This window comes from Squalius cephalus, assembly GCF_949319135.1.
Source record: "Squalius cephalus genome assembly, chromosome: 2".
Classification (NCBI taxonomy): Eukaryota; Metazoa; Chordata; class Actinopteri; order Cypriniformes; family Leuciscidae; genus Squalius; species Squalius cephalus.
Window position 1 is genome coordinate 56192579 of NC_137123.1, and position 21066 is coordinate 56213644.

General features: G+C 35.4%; 2 protein-coding genes across 2 annotated transcripts in view; one reads left to right on the plus strand and one right to left on the minus strand.

Annotated features, from left to right (window-relative positions):
* The window catches only part of pgap6 (post-glycosylphosphatidylinositol attachment to proteins 6), a 13805-nt gene extending 9549 nt beyond the window's left edge, over positions 1 to 4256 (plus strand). Inside the window, exons 12-13 of the mRNA XM_079862444.1 lie at positions 701 to 817; positions 2213 to 4256. Of these exons, the coding sequence (XP_079718570.1) occupies positions 701 to 817; positions 2213 to 2506 (411 nt within the window). The 3' untranslated portion in view covers positions 2507 to 4256. The remainder of the gene's footprint in view (positions 1 to 700; positions 818 to 2212) is intronic.
* Positions 4257 to 4814: 558 nt separating this feature from the next.
* Positions 4815 to 20674, minus strand: rgs11 (regulator of G protein signaling 11). The gene is made up of 17 exons (XM_079857625.1): positions 20530 to 20674; positions 19752 to 19848; positions 18898 to 18948; positions 17785 to 17891; positions 17613 to 17664; positions 15177 to 15235; positions 14994 to 15070; positions 14141 to 14222; positions 12143 to 12208; positions 11766 to 11789; positions 10740 to 10801; positions 10425 to 10538; positions 10200 to 10315; positions 8917 to 9004; positions 6264 to 6402; positions 5427 to 5509; positions 4815 to 5322 (listed from the first exon to the last, which is right to left on the minus strand). Exons 1-17 carry the CDS (start codon positions 20590 to 20592, stop codon positions 5184 to 5186), a joined length of 1419 nt encoding a protein of 472 aa, XP_079713751.1. The 5' UTR covers positions 20593 to 20674; the 3' UTR covers positions 4815 to 5183.
* Between the last annotated feature and the right edge of the window lie 392 nt (positions 20675 to 21066).

The following is a 21066-nucleotide window of genomic DNA, read 5'->3' on the forward strand; positions in this document are numbered from 1 at the left end:
ATGCTGCCATTTATAACAATAAAATGGTACACATACTCCCATGTACATTCACTAGTTTAAATCATGAAAACTGTCAAATAGATCCTGTATCACCTTGTCAAATATGATGAATTATGACCTTGTCATAATAGGAATGGTCTTTAAATAGCATAGCATGTTTAACTAGACCTACCTGTTCTTTAAAGGAAGTATTGTTGTGATAGTACATAGTTACTCTGAAACAATAAAAAACACTTTAAAATCATGTTGAATTGAATTAATCATTTTATTATGTGTAAATCTAAAGATAAAGTCATTGATCAACTAATAAAGTTGACCCCCCCTCCCCCTCCCCAAGTTAGCTTTTCATGAGAATTTTCACTTTCTTACTGTCAGTAAACGCCCTCAGACTGTGAAGCCTTGGAATGTATCTGTATTGAATGTAGGCCATCCATTGTTAATGTTCTCATGCTTCTGATGTCAGATTTCAATCAGTTTCTGAGATTAATTTCAATCGATTGTCTTTTTCGGACTGGGGAGGAAGTTTTTGGCTCTGAAACTGTTTACATTGAAAAAGATTTATTTAAAAAGAACAAGTTCTTGATATGACCCCTTTAATATGCATATTCATAACACTTTAATCAGTAATTATATACTTAATAAAACTTCAGGTATGCGTTGCATGTCAGTTTTAATAGCTTCAAATGTTCTTACATTGCAGTTATTGTTTATGGCGGGCACTCTTGTCATTTCCATGGCGATGCAGTTGGACCGCAGGGGGTTGTGGAACCTTCTAGGCCCGGTCCTCGTTGCTTTGGTCATTATGGTCACTTCCTGGGTGAGCTTGACTTTTCCATTACTGCAAAAGATTGTTTTTTGTTGATTCTGAATCAGACTAGTGATAGTATGTTTTTATATATGTAATGATTGATAAATACACTGCCCTTCAAAAGTTAGGGCTTTTTTAAAGAAAGTAATACCTTCAGCAGGTATGCAGTGATAGTAAAGATATGTATAATATTACATAAGATTACTATTTCAAATAAATGCTGTTCTTTTAAACTTTCTATTCATCAAAAGTATCATGGTTTCCATAAAAATACTAAGCAGCACAACAGTTTTCAACACTGATAAAAAATAAGAAATGTTTCTTGTGCAGCAAATCAGCATATTAGAATGATTTCTGAATGTGACACTGAAAACTGGAGGAATGATGCTGAAAATTCAGCTAAATATATTCAAAAAGAAGACAGTTATTTCAAATTGTAGTAGTATTTCACAATATTACTGTTTCATGGTATTTTTGATCAAATAAATGCAGCCTTGGTGAGCAGAAAATATATTTTTTTAAAGGTATTTTGAATTATAGTCCAAATATATTTAAAAAATGAGCCAGATAGAAGTTTCTGTTGTTTGATTTAATAAAATTATTTAAAAGCATATTTAAAAGTTATTTTTGTAAAAAACAAAAACAAATGTAAAAAAACCCCCTGATCTATACCCACTTATCCTTACCAGTTTAATAAAAAAAATCTGTGCTTCGAAGTTTTTCTGAGCTTTTATTTTGCACAAGGGAAATTAAATCCCACCAGATTCAACTTTAAAAGGATCTTGTCAGTATATCTCAATTAAATGATTTTACTAATGCCAGGTTCAAACTACACAATATTTTTGTCTGTTACGTTAGTGTCAGATAATGTTCATTTATATACATTAAATTCTTGCAATCATCGTTTGCCGTCTGTGATGATGTGCTTCACGGAGAAGGCGGAACTAGCGACTGACTTCTGGAAACAAGAGCATTTAACAAACAATGGTAAACGACCAGTAAACACCCTCAGACTGTGAAGCCTTGAATGAATCTGTATTGAATGTAGGCCATACATTGTTAATGCTCTCATGCTTCTGATGTCAGATTTCAATCAGTTTCTGAGATTCATTTCAATAGAGTGTCTTTTTCGAAGTTTTTGGCTCTGAAACTGTTGAAAAAGATTGAAAAAGAGCTTCTGCACTCCTATTCGTCAACTTGACTGGGAAAAATCTCATCGTGATATCGTGAAGCGTTACAGACGCGGTCCCGGTTGTCGTCCTCTATGACACACTACGAGATAAAATTCGATTTTTATGACCGTGCAAGTATTGTGCAGTCTGAACCCGGCATAAAGCACTCAAGTTCACTTGTCACAGCAATTTTGAAATATTTCCTGTCCTGTTCATTTGTGTTACCCAACAGGTTTATCGAGGTGTGAAACGCCGTCATTGTTACCCTCCATTATGGCGCCGCTGGGTGTTGTTCCTGCTCCCAGGCATTGTATCTGCATTGATTGGAGTGTGTGTGTACGTCTTCGCACAGACGGATAGCAACTACTACTACACTCATTCCATATGGCATGTCATGGTGGCCACAAGCGTGGTCTTCCTCTTACCACCCCGCGAAAAACACGTCCCCCCCTGGGGCTGGACAAACAAAATCTGCAGCTACAGGAGATGTAAAAATGAGAAAGTAGAGCTTTACACTGATACCTAAACAAACTGGTATTGATATCTGCACAAACCCTAATGTGCAATTTCTACAGTTTTACAAATGTTAGCGGTTAGCTTTATGAAACACGTCAAGCTTTAATGAAAGATTCTCTTCTGAAGTCACCAAAACCACTGTAATGCAGGTGTACTGTATGTTTATAACTACTTAAAGGGATAGTTCACCCAAAAATGTCATTTTACTCTCATTCTAAACCCATAAACCAACACAACAGGAGATTTTTGAGAGTCATAGTGAAGGCTTGGAATATAGTGCACAAGTCATATAGACTACTTTTTATTTATGATATAATCAAAAGGCAACTTGAATGTCCTTTGAACCTGATTACTCCATTAAGCACTTTTGTGAGGTTTACTTTATATTGAAGAATCTGTTTATTGGATTGAGTGAGTTGCTTACACTGCAATTGTTTGTTCTTTGTGAACGAAAAAAGTCTCCCGTTACCTCTTTTGAGGAAAATCACTTCTAATTTTAGTTTATTCAGCACTTTCATCATTTGAGTCGCCCAACAGGAATCTGCACCCACCGACCTCTTTTTTTTTTTCTTCTCTCGATAGAAACAGCCTAAATGATGACAGAATTTACATTTTAGGATGAAATATTCCATTAAATAACACATTTTACTTTCGTTAAATCCATTTCACAGAATTCCAGAGATTTTCTTTAAAAAACAAAACTAAAACTGCAGATTCTGTCTGGTCGTACATATGATGTTCCAGATCATGTTGGGCATTGTCATTACTACAAAGAACTGCTGTCTCTGAGCCTGTGTTTGCTCACTTACACTAGAGAACAGGTACAGTAGTCCTAGTCTAATAGCAAACATGTTTTACACAGTTATGTGTACCACTGTCAGGAATGTACAATAAAATACCTCCCTTCTTCTTCTTCTTCTTCTTCTTCCCTAAAAGCCTTGATATTTCTTTTTGAGACGTTGCTCTTACTTTTTCAAATGGAAGAACATTTTACTCTCGCTTAAAAATGTGCTTGCTTGAGCCAGTGTGTAAAATGGTGCTTGCTGAATGCCGGTATGAAAAACTACAGATGTGTGTGTTTGTAATGAGAATCAGACATGCTGATGACCAGACAACCTCTGTATTTGTCAAGGCTTTTTCTAGATATGCATAATACTGTACTTCTGACCCTCAGGCCATTTTAAACTTGAAAAGGCATCTGTCGACGTTACTTTTAGGTTTAAACTGACATGGCAACTGTCCTTTAAAACTCATGTAAATCAGTGTCGTGTTTTTCCATTTAATTGTAACAGTAAGGCAATTCATCTCTTGTTTTTCCAGAGGAGGTCAAGTGTAAATTTAGGGTTGGAATGTGATGTTTTACAATGTTTTATATACATTTTTTATTGGAATTACAAATGATATTGAAATCAAAAATATGAGCCTAACTAATATATATGTCAATAAAATAAATCATTTATAAAATCCCCATAATTTCTACTTCTTTCTTATGGGATTTGGGTTTGATTTAATAATGATTATCTTGACAATCCTTGTTCTTGTTTGTGTCTAATGGTAGGCCTTGTATATTGCACAAATATGCACTTATATTTTAGGGTGAGAATGAACAAGTGCAATCACAGACAATATGCTTATGAAGTTTCTTTGTTGTTGTTTATGAGTAATTTTTTATCCGTGCTCCTGATTCCTGCCTCTTTTCTTAAAATGTTATGTAATCTATATGCCAATAAATGGAGAAATAAATAATTGAATGATTATTTAAAGCTGGTTGATGATTATTTTAAACTTTTTTTTAATTTTCACTTTTAATTTTCAGCTTTTTTTAGAGCAATGCTTACAGTAGTATTAAACTTTAGGTTTGGTTACATGAACATAGTTTAACATCAAATTAGCTAATGCTGCGCAGTTAGCATAAAAATAGATATTGACAATAAAATCTTAAAAATAAACACTACCGTTCTAAAGTGTGGGGTCTATATACAGTATATATATATATATATATATATATATATATATATATATAGACTTTTGTCAAAATCATTAAAAAATCTTACTGACCCCAAACTTTTGTAGATGTGTCTGAGTTGTAAATATATACTTTGAATAAAGAACTTGTTACACTACACTTTTGCTATGTCATAAGGCGTTTCCTTCTTTTAGGTTTGGAATTGGACATGTAGGCCTGTAACTTTAATGACAAATTTCTATAATTTAAATTTACTACAGATGTACTAGATTTACGCTGTCCGATCAAATCCCTTCAAGTATTCACTGAAGCATTTTTATAGTATATGATGTACATAAACTGTGACAATAGTAAATGTATAGCTGAAAGGAAAATCTTTATATCAAATAAATATATTAAAAACATGACAAATGTGTGAAAAAGTCAAATTCCACTTAAAACACAGAAGAAAACATTCGTAGAGCAGCTGAAAGTTTGTGAGATTGTGAACTGATTACATTATTGCTCATAAATTGTGTCTTTGAAATGCATGAAAATTTGTTCTTCTATGTTAGAGAAATGTGAATCAAGCATTCTTTTAAAATAATAACCTTTAGCTATTGCTACGGTTTAGCTAACGTCTTTTTTTTTTTTTAGAGGACAACCGGAGATGATAACCAGAGGTAACATCAAGTAGCACAAAAACAAGTGTTTTAAATAGCAGTAACTGTTGTGTGCATGTTTAAAGCTGGGATGCAGTTCCGGGATTGCTTTGTTTGACAGAGTTAGAGTTCTTTGCCTTCCCATCATCCTCTGCGGTTAGTGTGGCGAGAGCAGGTGAAGGGCTGGAGTGACGCTGGCGGCGCATGAACGGGAACCCACTGGACACGCACACAGAAACACACTCATAAGACTTCTCTTCCTTTGCAGACTGATCAATATGGGTTTTATGCATCTTTAGCTGTTGTTCCATTTGCACTTTTACCTTTTCTTGGTTTCCTGTGGTACTATGGCTCTGGCTAATAAGTTCTTGTAGAGGTCGGATTTAAGATAGCGAGGGTACGAATCCTACAAAGAAACACAAATTACATCTAATAAACATCGGCAAGAATATTCAAATCCTTTTGGATGATCCAATCACAAATGACCCGGTTAAATTGACACCTTATCAATAACTTGGAAGTTTTGTTCATTTACAATACCATTCAAAAGTTTATTAGGATTTAAAAAAAAAATAATAATATGAATACTTTTATTCAGCAAGGACACAATAAATTGATCAAAAGTGATAGAAAAGACAATTACATTGTCATAAAAATTTATATGTCAAATAAATGCTGCTATTTTGAACTTTCTATTCATCAAAGAAGACTGAAAAAAGTATCACAGGTTTCACAAAAATATATTTATGTATATATATATATATATATATATATATATATATATATATATATATATTTTTTTTTTTTTTTTTTTTTTTTACAACTATTTTCAACATTGAAAATAAGAAATATTTTTTTTTTAGTAGAAAAACAGATTTCTGAAGTATCATGTGACACTGAAGACTGGCATAATGGCACAGAACTTTTTTTTTTTTTTACTGTATTTTTGATTAAATAAATGCAGCCTTGGTGATCATAAGAGACTTCTGACTGTTTTAAAAACATAAAAAAATCTTGCCAACCCCCACATTTTTAATGATAGTGTAAATTTATGCACTTTTCCCAATTTTGCCGAATCTGAAGCCACACTCTGGTTCGGTTTTATTATAGGTTTATTACAGGCGCATTTTGCATTTTATCAAACAAACTGAACATTATACCTTTTTCATAAGGAAGTAAATGTGCATTTGAGCATCATCCAAGACAAAACGGTGAGGGCGATTGAGTCCTTCCAGGGTTTTTTCCATGGTCTTGCTGTCGATATTCACCCAGCGACTTGCACCAGGAGACAGAAACTGCCTGATAGATTACAATGAAGATCAGTTACTAAGTTCAGCAAAACAATCACATAAATCACATGAATAAGAGACAAACTACAGGTGGTGAAAAACTTTCATTCATATAGCACACAGATTAAATAAACAGAGGTTGTTAAGAGATGGCATATGCTTCAGGTCACTATGATCTTTAAAAATCCTTTAAAAAAGTATTTTAAACATTTAATAAACTTAATTCAATCTTGGAATAGTTTTAGCATGTTACTGAGTATGGCAATGTTAATGTATTTGGTCGTAGCAGACTAGGGGCCCTATCATACTCTCGGCGCAATGCAGCGCCAAGCACGACGCAAGTGTTTTTGCTAGTTTCAGCCCGACGCTGTTATCATTTTCACGTCCTGCGCCACGTTGTTTAAATAGCAAATGCATTTGCGCCCATCTGTGCGCCCATGGGCGTGCTGGTCTGAAAACAAGGTGTGTTCTGGCGCATTGTTGGCGCGTTGCTATTTTGAGGAACAGAAACAGACTGCGCCATTGACCAACTGAAACCTTGTCTAAAGTCAATGGCACAATATATTTTTTTTGTTTTATTTAAAGAGCGCGTTAGTAATGTGCGCCTAAAGGCGGGTCCACAACGCGCTTACACACACAGGGCAGCAGCACACAAACATGCTGGAAAGGATTACGATGTAAAAGATTAATATTGTGTACATAAAGATATGGTGGAATCCGGCTTGTCCCGTAGATGGTTTTACCTCGTGCACGAGCAGGTCCGTTTGCGTTCTGGAGACGTACGTGTTCAGTTTTTTCGCTTGCAAATTCCGTAATGTAAATAGCGAATCCACCATGGTGCAAGCGCAACTGGCATTTAAAGGGAATGGGAGATGAGAACACACCCAAAACACACCCATTACTCATTAAGAGAATAGGGACAACACTTTTAGACCATGCGCCGGGAGCGCCGACCATTTTTCCCGTCGTTAAACTAGCAAAAGTGGATTCAGACACGCCCTAACTGCACTTGCACCATGCACTTTAGACCATTCGCTTAGATCGTTAAAATAAGGCCCTAGATCTGCTATGGACTTGCTACTGCTAATGGATACACAGACACACTTCTGTGAGCAAGTAAGACATGCTGCTGCTGTATAAGTAGACATACATAAATCCCGTAGCAGATCTAGGCAGGTGGAGCTGGGAGAGGTGGAGGGTTTCAGAGGAACTTGCACTGCAAGACTAGCTTACAGCAAACAATGAACCTGACTATTTAAATGTTGAGAAAGTAATCTCATTGGCTGCAGGATCAGCAGAGGTCGATCAGTTTGTGCCATAATGATGTGATTGCTTGTTGACCTATCAGCCTGCGCCCTCTAGAGTTTAAAAGTCTAAAATTTGCATTTAAAAGAACTACACTCAGGGCTTGACATTAACACCCGCCAAATGCGGGTGGATTTCAGCAGTGGTGAGTAATGCAGTCACCCCTACTAACCACTTTGGCAGGTTGAATTTTTTATGTGACCCTGGATCACAAAACCGCACGGGTATATTTATGGCAATAGCCAACAATACATTGTGTGGGTAAAAATGATCGATTTTTCTTTTATGCCAAAAATCATTAGGATATTAAGTAAAGATCATGTTCCATGAAGATATTTTGTAAATTTCCTACCATAAATATATAAAACATTTATTTTTGAGAGTGAATGCAGCACAATCGCACACATAAATGGACAACTTTAAAGGCGATTTTCTCAATGTTTAGATTTTTTTGGACCCTCAGATTCCAGATTCCAGAATAGTTGTATCTCGGCCAAATATCGTCCTATCCTAACAAACCATTCATCAATGGAAAGCTTATTTATTCAGCTAATGATGTATAAATCTCAATTGCAAAAAATTGACCCATGTGACTGGTTTTGTGGTCCAGGGTCACATATAATATATATATTTTTCAATTGTAGTCTTTTAAAAAGGCATCTGAAATAATAAACTATGTGCAATGTAGTGTTGTCAAAAATATAATTTTTCCGATACATATCGATACCGAAATATCAGACACACGATACCAGCAGCGCTTAGTTGAGAAAGAAAACGCAGGTTTAACAGTATAATGGATCTGTGCGTCAGGTCTTAAAGTGACAGCAGCCTAATATTCCTGCTGCCAAATTATGAGATAATATTAAAAATATCTATATGGCAGTTTCCCCCGTGGTATCAATATCAAAATTGTGGCCAGTGAAAATGCAGAGTAGCTTGTAACTTTAGAAAACCACTAGCCACAGTGGCTGGCGAGCAACAAAGTTCATGTCAAGCCCTGAATACACTGAAAAAAGATTGCGGAAAGACTGTATCAAAATCAATAAAACAGAAACATTACAATTTAAAATAACTGTTTTCTATTTTAATATATTTGAATGTATATTTTGATACATATAATTAAAGATTTATTTTAGGATTCTTTGATGACTATAAAGTTCAAATATTTATAAAATACATTATAAATGTCTTTAACATTGTAACGTCGTGGAGGTCATACTTGTAAACCTCGGCCACTTTCTCTGGAATTTTTGAGGTCTCTCCGTGACGAACGTCCTCACAGGCCTGCCAGAAACACAAGTTCTCCGCTGATAACAAGAGAGAAGCAGAGGACAAAAGAAGATGATGAGAGGGGAGGGATGAGAAAGAGAACGGGGGAGAGAAACATGAAAAGTTGTTACATTATTCATTTCTACAGAGTGTGCAGTAGGATAAAAATGGAATCTATTAAACCTCCAAACGTACAGACAGGGAACGACAGTTTTGGGACGCTATTCAGAACTGGGTTAAAATAAAACATGTTTATATAAAGAGGGAATCAAAACTAAAAATGAGAAAGAATACCACCGTAATACCAAGTTTTTGGACCAATACATGGTATTCTTTGATTGTAATTTAAGATTTTGCACAATTTTGTCCACTATGGCAGTTTTTCACTTTTTTTGTTTTAATATGCATCCAACATTTCTGTAACACATCTCATACAATGTTTGGTTTCAACTAAGATTTTTTTTTTTTAAGTATTTTATTTAACAAGTGTGCATCAAAAATGACAGTAAAACATTATTAATATTACAAAAGATTTCTATTTCAAATATTTGGTTTTTAACTTTCTAAGAATCCTGTAAAAAAATGTATCACAACAATATTAAGCATCACAACTGTTTTCAATATTGATAATGATAAGAAATGTTTCTTGAACATTAAATCAGCCTATTAGAATTATTTCTGAAGGATCATGTGACACTGAAGACTGGAGGAATGAATTAAAATATATTCAAATAAAAAACAGTTATTTTAAAATGCAATAATATTTCACAGTATTACTCTTTTTAATGTATTTTTTATTTTAAAAAACGGCAGCCTTGGTGAGCATAAGAGACTTCTTTCAAAAACACTTCTTACAATCTTACAGACCCCAAACTTTTGAACAGTATTGTAAGCACGATTGGCTTTTACACAATAAGTCTAATTTTATAACCCAACATTACATTAAACAAGTCTCTTTAGCTGTGAACAGTTATTAGATGGCATTGTTGGGTTTTATTCTCAATACACCCACCAGATGGCGCCATTTATCAGTAAACCAAATACTGACCTGCTTAAGTACAAAATATTGATCAAACCGATTATTGCTCAATATTTATTCAGTATATGGTATTCTATATATCATTGTACTATGGTATTAGGATCTGATGCTAAAACTATACCATGGTACCAACACAGTACGTGCGTGTGTGTGTGTGTGTGTGTGTGTGTGTGTGTGTGTGTGTGTGTGTTTACCGCTGAATTCTTTCTCCAAATAAACAAGGAACTCTTTCCTGCCCATTGGGTCGTTCAGCAGCTCCATGAAGCTAAAGCTCCAGCGCTCCACACGCAGTTTAGTCGGCAGAGCAACTCTGTTTCAGGAAAACAGTTATACAAAGCAATTACTGACCTTCAGACATTATTATATTTCAGGAGTTTAAGTAACATTGAAATGGTTATTCATGTGTTAATGCGACTCACGCTTCAGAGTTCATACTCCAAAACATAACATCATCTGTGATCCAGGGGTTGCTGGGAAGGCATCCTTGCATTATTGGGTCATGGGGCTGATACTGCTCACAGTACTTCACGTAACTGCACACACACACACACACACACACACACACACACACACACACACACACACACAGAGAGAGATAAGCCCTCACAAACGGTTAGTTCATTCTTTTTAAAAGATACTTTGAGGACAGTCCATTAGCTGTAGCCTGGAGATCGAGGCTATAGCAGAGTGAACACACACACACACACACACACACACACACACACACACAGTACCTCTCAAGGCAAATTGAGGACTTGACACGATTCCTTGCCAGGCTTCTCCTGTTATGTTCAATCTAGAGCCATTTAACATAAAAACACAAAAACAAATATGATGGATATGCATTTAGTTACAGTCTGTGCTGTGTAAGTAAGGGATAATGTAGCGTCAATTATTTTAGGGTCGAAGTTTGTCACGGATGCGGAGCTCTCGGCATCTCGAAAACGTCACGCTGATATTAATCCTCGTTTTATTTCTCCTTTTGTCCCAAAGTCTGCTTGGCATGGTCCATAATGTTTGAACGAAACAACAACAGCGTGAGCGTGCCACTAGAAGTTACGCACTACGCAGTTTTCCACGTCTGTCGCCATGGTTACGATGGCAGTACAAGCGGAAACCAGGGATAACGCGGATATTACGTCATTGACCGGCGACGAGTGAACAGGGACGGGCACTATTTAAAATTGTGAATTTCTCTGAATTTACGAATTTTTGGAAACATTTAGGATAATGTTAGTACACAATTGAAAGAAATATATAACACTGTGCAAGTGGTTTTTGGATATTTTGATACAATATTCTTACATATAAAATTCTTAAGAAACCTCTTTTGCTCACCAAGGCTGCATTTATTTGATCAAAAATATAGTAAAACAGTAATATTGTGAAATATTATTACAATCTAAAATGACTGTTTTCTATGTTAATATATTTTATTTTTAAATGTAATTTATTCCTGTGATGCAAAGTTACTCATTCATAGCATCATTACTCCAGTCTTCAGTGTCACATGATCCTTCAGAAATCATTCTAATATGATGATTTTGGTGCTCAAGAAACATTTCTTATTATTATATTAATATTTTTAAGGAAACTGTGATACTTTTTTTTTTTTTCACGATTCTCTGATGAATACAAAGTTCATCTGTATATAATACATACACAATACATCTATAACATATATATTGTATAATTTGATATAAATAATTTATAAAATATATTTATTTATAAGACAAACACTTGCTATTCAAATTACTCACCTCTTTTTTGTAGAATTCTGCATTCTTTTCTGAAATTGACAAAATGACAAATATATCTTAGATTTCCTCAAAGGTTGCTGTTAGATAAACTAAACTAAATCTGAACTTTATATGATCTTGCAATGAAATGAAATGACAGCAGGAAATGAGGCAGTGTTTTAGAGATTACTTACTTGAACAAGGATGCATGATGTAAAAACAGAAATAAAGAGAAACACGCTGTAGATGATGCTTGAACATGAGAGATTCTGCTGTGAATGTTTGTTCATATATGTTTGAAACTGGCTCTCTGTGTGTGTGTGTGTGTGTGTGTGTGGATGTGAACTATGTGTTGGTGTGGATGTGGTTAGTTGTGTTGTGGTGATCAGTTCACTGACCAGTTGCACTCGTGAGTTCATGGTTCTTCTCTCCGGGCTGTGCTCTATAATGTCCAGCATCCCCGGCTGAAAAATGTTATCATAAAGAGATGTATAGAAGATTAATGAGAAAATAATGATGTTTAAGACCAAATTCATGTGGCAAATCCTTGATCTATGTATTAAATAACTTTAAGATATCAATTAGTGTAACAAAGTGAAAAAAAGTACATTTATTCCTGGAATACTTTAGACCTGGGATACATGCTAGCATAAATGTCTTATTATTTATTTTCAAATATATTGAAAAAAAAAATCAATAAATATAATGTATTTTTTAATTATATATATTTTTAATTTTTTTACTCGCAGTTGAAAAAAGTCTAAAGAAAAATTGTGCAATTACCTTTTTTATTTATTTTTATTCAAAGGCATAAAAAAGCTTCCATAGAGGACAGTTACACAACCATGATCATTTTATCCATAAAATTATTACAATTTTATTTCATAAATTAAAACATGTGCCTCATAGAATAGATGTCAGTTATTGTCCATAAAATTTTTAGCAATAGATAAAAATAATGTGAGCCTTGTTTTTTATCCAGGCTTTTAAACTAACCCAAATCACAGTAGTGTCTGGCAGGCGGATTTACAACATTTCTACACAAACACACACACACACACACACACACAGACACACACACGCACACACACACACACACACACACACACACACGTATTTTTATGTTTTATTGGGACTTTCAATAAACATAATGATTTTTATACTGTACAAACTGTATATTCTATCCCCTTACACTAACCCTACCCCTAAACCCACCCATCACAGTATGATTTATAAGCTGTTTTTTCCTCATGGGGACCAAAAACTGTCCCCACAGGACAAGGATTACCAGGACACACACACACACATACACACACACACACACACACACACACACACACACATGCACGCACGCGCGCGCACGCACACACACACACTATAGGAATGAAATGGTCTCTAAATCCATCCCAGATTAAATCATCATCTGGAATTCCTCGTTAAAATGTCCTTGTGCAGGAGTGCAAGAGAAACTCTCTCTCACTCTCTATCTCTCTCTCTCTCTCTCTCTCACACACACACACACACACACACACACACACACACACTAGTGGCCGGTCTCACACAGACACACATGTACACTAAAACACACATAGTCACTTAGTAATAGAATATCCTCATAAGCACTCTCAGCCAAAAGATGGAACCATTAGAGATATACCAGCACACACACACACACACACACACACACACACACACACACACGTCATGATTTTTATACTACAAATGGTTTATTCTATCCCCTTACACTAAACCTACCCATCACACATTAAAAAAAAAAAAAAAAGCATTACACCCAAGTGTCCCCACAAGGTCAAAAATCACTGGTATTACTATATTTGTGTATAATGTAGGGATTACCAGGACCACACACACACACACACACACACACACAGTCTTTCCAGTTCACTCTCTATACTACTATTTCATCCACTTAACACTTAAGCTCGTGTTAAGCAATGCACATATCTTTTGCACTCTTGTGTGAATGTATTTTGAAGGCACCAATGTGTTCCACTCTATTTCTTCTTTTCTTCTGCTAGTTCCTGCCCTCCCTTTCTCTCGCTCTCTGTCCCCTTCCCCCTTTTTCCTCAGCTTTGCGATGCTTTTAACTGACTGGCTGAATATTTCATAAGCAGAAGCTGGATACAGATATGAAGGCATTTGCCAGACGGGCGCAGATGTTGTCGCTGCTTAAGCATCGTATGCTTGCTGATATGGTTTGAATTTCTGTATTACAATTCTAAAAGGCTTGGATACATTTTTTTTTTTTTTAAGGATCAAGTAAAGAAATTAAATTTACCCCATAATACTGTATGTGAGATACTTTTTCAAATAAGCAGAATGCTACTTATTTATTTATTTTTTACTGTGGTGAGTTCATAGTGTTCAATACTTACAGGAGGTCTGTTCACTAGCCAGTAGGCTTGTTCCTGACACTCCAGCACTATACGATCTGCTTTCCGACGCTGTTTTGATGCCCTGAACACAAGGAAATAAAACATAAGGCAAATGTACAGAAGTACAGTAATCATGCAATAACTAAATAATTTTGCTCTGGACAACAACCTTCAGAAAAGCTTTTCTAATCCAAATATTTATTAGGGCATAAAACTTGAAACATTCGAAACTTTAAAACATAGAGTCCTATTAATTATTTGTTTTTTTTTTTTGTTGGGGAATTGCTTAAATTTTGTAGCAACTTTGTGCAACAGTGGAATGAATTTGGATATAGCCACTACATGTTAGGTTTTTTTCTTATAAAAAATTAAATGATCAACCTTTTTAATATTTACTACACGAGCATTCAAGACTTTCGGCTCATTAAGATTTTTTTATGTTTTTAATAGAAGGTTGCATTTATTTAATTAAAATATAGTAAAAACATTAAACTGCGCAATATTATTAGTATTTACAATAGCTGTTTTGTTTTGGCAAAGCTGAATTTTCAGCTTAATTACTCCAGTCTTCAGTGTCACATGATCCTTCAGAAATCACTCTAATTTGCTGATTTGCTGCTCAAGAAACATTTATTGTAATTATCAATGTTGAAAATGGTTGTGCTGCTTAATGTTTATCACATTAATGCATCCTTGCGGAATGAAAAGTATTAATTTATTTTAAAATTAAAGTGAAAAGTTAAAATAGTAGTATAGAGGCCAATTCCAATTGAAACTAAATGTGGAATAGAGGGTTAAATGTAATAGGCTGAAGGAAACATAAAGTGTGTGTGTGCTGGAAAAGAAGAGTTACCTGAGCTGCTCTCTTGCCTGCATCACAACAAAGTCCCAGGTGTGGTTGATGCGTTTATGTAAAGCATTATAGCACTCCTAACAAAGACAGAGATTGAGAACTGAACAACAGATCGCTCCATGGATTCATGACTTCATTGCACACTTCTTACTGAAGGGTGTGATTGGCATTTGACCCACATACCTTTTCATACTCAATTAGTTCTCCTTGTTTTCGGATATTCTTCTTGGCCAAGTAGATTGCTAGAACACATACAAATAATACATATAAATAATAAATTCACCTTCCGAAGAATATCTCCTTTTGTATTCCATGATATAAAGAAATTCATTTTTGTCATGACAGCTCTCTGAAGCATGGTAATGCTGCTCAAGGCCTTAAACTATCTTTTGCCACACATGCCAATGGCTGGTGACCTAAAAAAATGTACCGGCCATGAAACTTTTTTAGTAAAAACAGGTAGTAATACCAGTGAAAATTCACAAATCTTTATTCCAATTTTGATATCACAGCTAAAACTACTAGCCTAACCAATACAAATTTAAAACATTATTAAAGACAAGTAAACAGTCAGTAATAAAATAAAAACAAATTTCAAGCAAATTACAATATAACACAGATACAAATTAAATAAACAGTGTTTTTCAGGTAGGTCTAACAGTAGTTTTCAGGTAGCCTACAGAAATGTAATAAAGTAAGCAAATGTAAAATAACTGCATAGTCTTCGCTTTATAAATTAAACATTCATATCATTTAATCCTTATTATAGCTACAAAAGTTATTCAGTCAAGAACAGTGAGTGATTTTTTCTTTGTTGTTTGATTAACATTAAAACAGAAGGAATATTAGGCTGCTGTCATTTTAAGAGCGAATGCACGGATCCAATATACTGATCCTGTACACATGAGTTTACTTTCTCAACTGTTTACGTTCACTTAAGACATAACCGACTATGTTTTTTAGATCCTCTTTATTTTTTGACATCATTTTGTGAATTTGTCGCTAAAGTGCAAGAAGACGTGAAAGGGAGCTCAGTTTACTATCCACGCGGTGTCTGAGACACGGCTTTCTGGGCGCTCGTGGGAGTAACGACATGAGCTCCCTTTCGCTTGCACATTAATATTTAAATTGTCAAGGCTTAAACTTTCGTGACGATGCAACGCTGGCCGGTCAACTTTCCAGAGCGTCGTTCATGCTTGTTCATATTCATGCATTGTTAAAAATCATAAAAATTTTACCGGCCAACTGGTGAGTGAGACAATTTCATACACTCGCCAACACTGATTTTTACTTGCATTTGGCGCTTGGTGAGTGTTCATTTTAGGCCCTGTTGCTTATGTTGTTATTGCTGCTGCTAATATGCAAATACGAGACTTGCTAATGCCAATAAATACACAACACGCTGCTGTTAGCAAGTAAGACATAATTCTGCTGTACAATATAGCATTCATGAATCACCCATGCCAGATCTACTGTATACAGGTGGAGCTGGGGAAGATGGAGGGTTTCTGAAAGCACGCTGCAAACTGCTACAGCAAATGCTAACCAAGTGTTTGAAAGTTAAGCAGTGAGCTCATTGGCTACTGATACAGCAGGAACCAATCAGTGCACTAGAGAATGATGTGATTGCAAGAGTTAAAGGGATAGTTCACTTTGAAATTAAATTTTGGTATGTTTTAGCTTACCTGAAGGGCATCCAAGATGTAGGTGTCTTTTTTTCCACAGTAGTTTCAATTTTGATATTTTTAGGTCAAACCGTTCTTGTCTCTCAGTCCTATAATGCAGGTCTATGGTCACGGTCTCAAAGAGCATGCACACAGTCCAAATTAAAACAATTCCCCATCGTCCAAACTAAACAATTCCTCATCGTAAGTACACATTGATGGCCTAAGACACGAAACGAGCGGTTTGTGTGAGAAAACGAACAGTATTTATATCGTTTTTACCTTTTGTACACAACCACGTCCAAGTGATCTGAGGGCGCGGGCGCTTCCTGCTGTGTGACGTGTACGCAGACTGGTGCATAGATATATATACACTAGATGTCGCCTTGGCTACGGCAGTTCATTGGAACGAGGTGACATCTAGTGTATATATCTATGCACCAGTCTGCGTACACGTCACACAGCAGGAAGCGCCCGCGCCCTCAGATCACTTGGACGTGGTTGTGTACAAAAGGTAAAAACGATATAAATACTGTTCGTTTTCTCACACAAACCACTCGTTTCGTGTCTTAGGCCATCAATGTGTACTTACGATGAGGAATTGTTTAGTTTGGACGATGGGGAATTGTTTTAATTTGGACTCTGTGCATGCTCTTTGAGACAGTGACCACAGACCTGCATTATAGGACTGACAGACAAGAACGGTTTGACCTAAAAATATCAAAATTGAAATTACTGCGGAAAAAAAGACACCTACATCTTGGATGCCCTTGAGGTAAGCTAAAACATACCAAAATTTAATTTCAAAGTGAACTATCCCTTTAAGGACAGCCTGAGCCATCTGAAGTTTCAAGACAGAACTTTGTATATGGGCTTGGCAGAACATGCAGGTTAGTAAAGGATGACAGACTTTTCATTTTACGTGAATCATGCCTAATGGGAAGGTAAATCTCACCATAGTCCAGTTCTGAAGCAGGCCAGCATGTCGACATCCAGTAGTACGGAGTCTGATAAAGACAGATATTAACTGAGATGTGTTGTTTTTGAATATGGAAGATTAACAAATGCTGATATAGCATTGGATTTGTGAATCAATATTGTGTAAGTGTGTGTGTGTGTGTATTTACCTGAAAGCGATATGGTGAATCATCAGCTTTCAGAATAAGGTGTCTAGGCTCTTTTAAAGGGTAAATGTATCCATATTTCACAAAGAGGTGTCCAATGTGCAATGCCTCTAAATAGAAATTTGAAAAAAATTATTCACATACATAATATATACTCACACATCATACTGTTTTTTTTTTTGTAAAAAATTTAAAAGAAATAAAAATGTAAATCAAGTAAATAATACAATAAATAAATCAAGTTAAAAAAAAAATACAACCAAACATGTCAACAGAGTCATTAACCAGACTGATCACCTAGTAGCTGTTTTGTCATTGATCCAAAGACCAGCTTACATTTATGTATTTGACAGATGCTTTTATCCAAAGCAACTTACTCTGCATTTAAGCTGTATATATTTTTTTAGTTCATGCATGGGATTGAAACCCATCTTCTTAGCATTGCTAGCACCATACTCTACTGTTTGTGCGACAGGAACACAGCTTACATCCGCTAGAATCTAGCTAGTTATTTCCCCAACACCCACAAATGCTTTCTAGGCCAAATATAAACTAAATATTGGTTGAAATTATAGATTTCAATCTAACCGTTGCCCACAGAAGGTGTTCCCTCATTGCAGCGCACAGATCTGCCAAACTCTCTGGAGTCTTGTTTAATGCAGACACAGCTGTGTGCAGCATTACTTGTTTATTAGGGCTTTCAGAGCTGAGCCTGTTCTCTGACTGTGTGACATTTGAGCATTTATTATTAAAAATCTTCCACACATCTCAGCTCAGATGACATAAAATCTGACTTTAATGTGCCAGAGCACTTTAATAAGGAATGTAGCTACCCAAGTGTTGTGTGTGCGTGTGTGGGAGTACGTTTTAAAATCCCTCTGGAGAGCACATGTCATCCCCAGAGGGGACTCCATATAAACCACACACAGGTAACTGGAAAGAAATACACCACAGCAGATAGCATGGATATTATTACACACACAGGATATATCAATATCAATCAATTGTTTATAGTCAAAGTATTATATACATATATAGATATAATCCTTTGACTATAAATAATTGATTGTCATTGTTGCAAAATATAGTTAAAATATAGTTATATTAATGTCCTACCTTCCTCAGAGATAGAAAACTTCTTAATCAGCCATTCAAAAATGTCTGTACCTGTATAAAATTAAAAGAGGATTGTTGTCAACATAAGCACACACAGATACAAAACATCTATCTATCTATCTATCTATCTATCTATCTATCTATCTATCTATCTATCTATCTATCTATCTATCTATCTATCTATCTATCTATCTATCTATCTATCTGTCTGTCTGTCTCTCTATCTATCTGACAGCAGAACTGACCAGTAAGCAATAAGCATCACCAAGCTTATTAATATTAATATTATTAATATATTTTTATTAATATTCAGAAAGCAAGAAGTTCCCATTCCTAACATGGATAGAATGAGCATTTATGTTTTGTTTTTCAATGAACTACTGTTATATAAAGCAGTTATATAAATAGGTTTGATGAAGTGACTTAAACTTCTTTGAGTTGCCAAAGAAAGTCATTTGTTCATTATCACGTAGCCCGGTGTCCTCTGAGAGACCGGTGCAGGGGCAAAACATTTATTGTTAGACTAATTAATAGCAAGAAAAATGAGTGCAGAGACCGAAAGCACACACAGGAGTCTAATTTCACTGCGCAAGCTTCTATTGATTCACTGTGCTCATGCGCACTCAAGACTTTCCGAGATATGCATGGATAAATGTACACTATTTCCACAATAATAAAGACAAACTAGTCTAGTTGTGTCTCCGCTGTCTCTCTAATCGTGCCATAACATGCCACAGGCTGGAAAAATAAGCGGAACAGTCATGTCATGGGATTATCAAGTGAGAGAGAGTGAAGCTTGAAGTTTGATGCAGTCATGGAGAGAGTGACACAGAGAGAGAGAGAGAGAGACTCACCAGTCATGGCGTGTGGTATGACCGTAATGAGGAGACGCTGGTTGCGCAACTTGATGCCCATATCAGGGTCCTGCATGGATATGATCATGCGCTCCATCTGAATGTGAATACACAGGAAATATTTGTAATACAAAAATATATATATTTATCACAAAGCATAACTATTTGTGAACTGCACAAAAGCTAAAAGGCGATTAAAAGTAAAAAAATCCAAAAAGATACATATTTCCTTATATATTGTTGAATAAAAAAAGTGTTATTTGTCAACTATTCATGCATTTAATAAAGAGATAAATATCAACAGGATGCACACCTAAATAAACATTAACTTTATTATTATAGTCAAATATGAAATCAATTTGAATACATTTCCATTATGTAAAATTTCATACAATTATTTTGGGTGATTTCATTCTAAAACAGCGAATAATAATAATAAATCAAATAAATATACTGTAATAGGAGGAATTGGATAACTTGTCTACTTATTTTTTTAAGGAAATGTTGTTATATAAATCGTTATATAAGTATCCTAAGAAAATCCAAACACTGTTCAAATGCAAACAGAACATTTTCTGTAAACAAACTTTAGTTTGGTCTCTTAGGACTTTCTCACATTTTCAGTTATGTGAGGAAAAGTTCCTATAGCCTATACTGTGATTTACAGGTAACAGCTGCAGCATTATGAAGCTCAGGCTCTTCTGCTGAAAGACAGGATCTGGATCTAAGACTATACAGTTGAAATATTATACATGGAAATACAGTTTTAGGGTCTTACCTTGGTCAAACAGGGCATTTGCTGTCGCTGCACTCCATCCTGACTGAGTGTGTTGATGGTCATGTTGACTGCTGCTCGGTTGCTCTGGATGTGAAGTTAAAGAGAACTGGGTGATGTTGATGCTGGAGAGTCTGGTGTCCCGTCAGAGGAGAGGCGATCGATGGGGTGGCGCTATCTACACTGTGTCATAATCAGGTATTAAATAGCGCCTCCCGGTGGTGATTGATTCAAATTGATAATTGTAGAAAATCAATGGAGACAAACCAATCTCTTTAACGTCCATGGAACCTTTTCTTTCCACAAAATGTTCTTTATTGTAGAAAAGTTTTTTAAAGATTTTTTTTAAAGGTTCTTTGGAGAACCAAAAATGGTTCTTCTATGGCATCACTGCAAAAACTGGATGCTGTTTCCTCCACTGAAAAAAGAAAAGAAAAAAAAGAGGCAATTGCTACTTTTTATTTCGCAATGGCGAGTTATAAAGTCGAAAGTCCAATTGAAAATACTTACTTTTTCTCAGAATTGCGAGTTTACATCTCG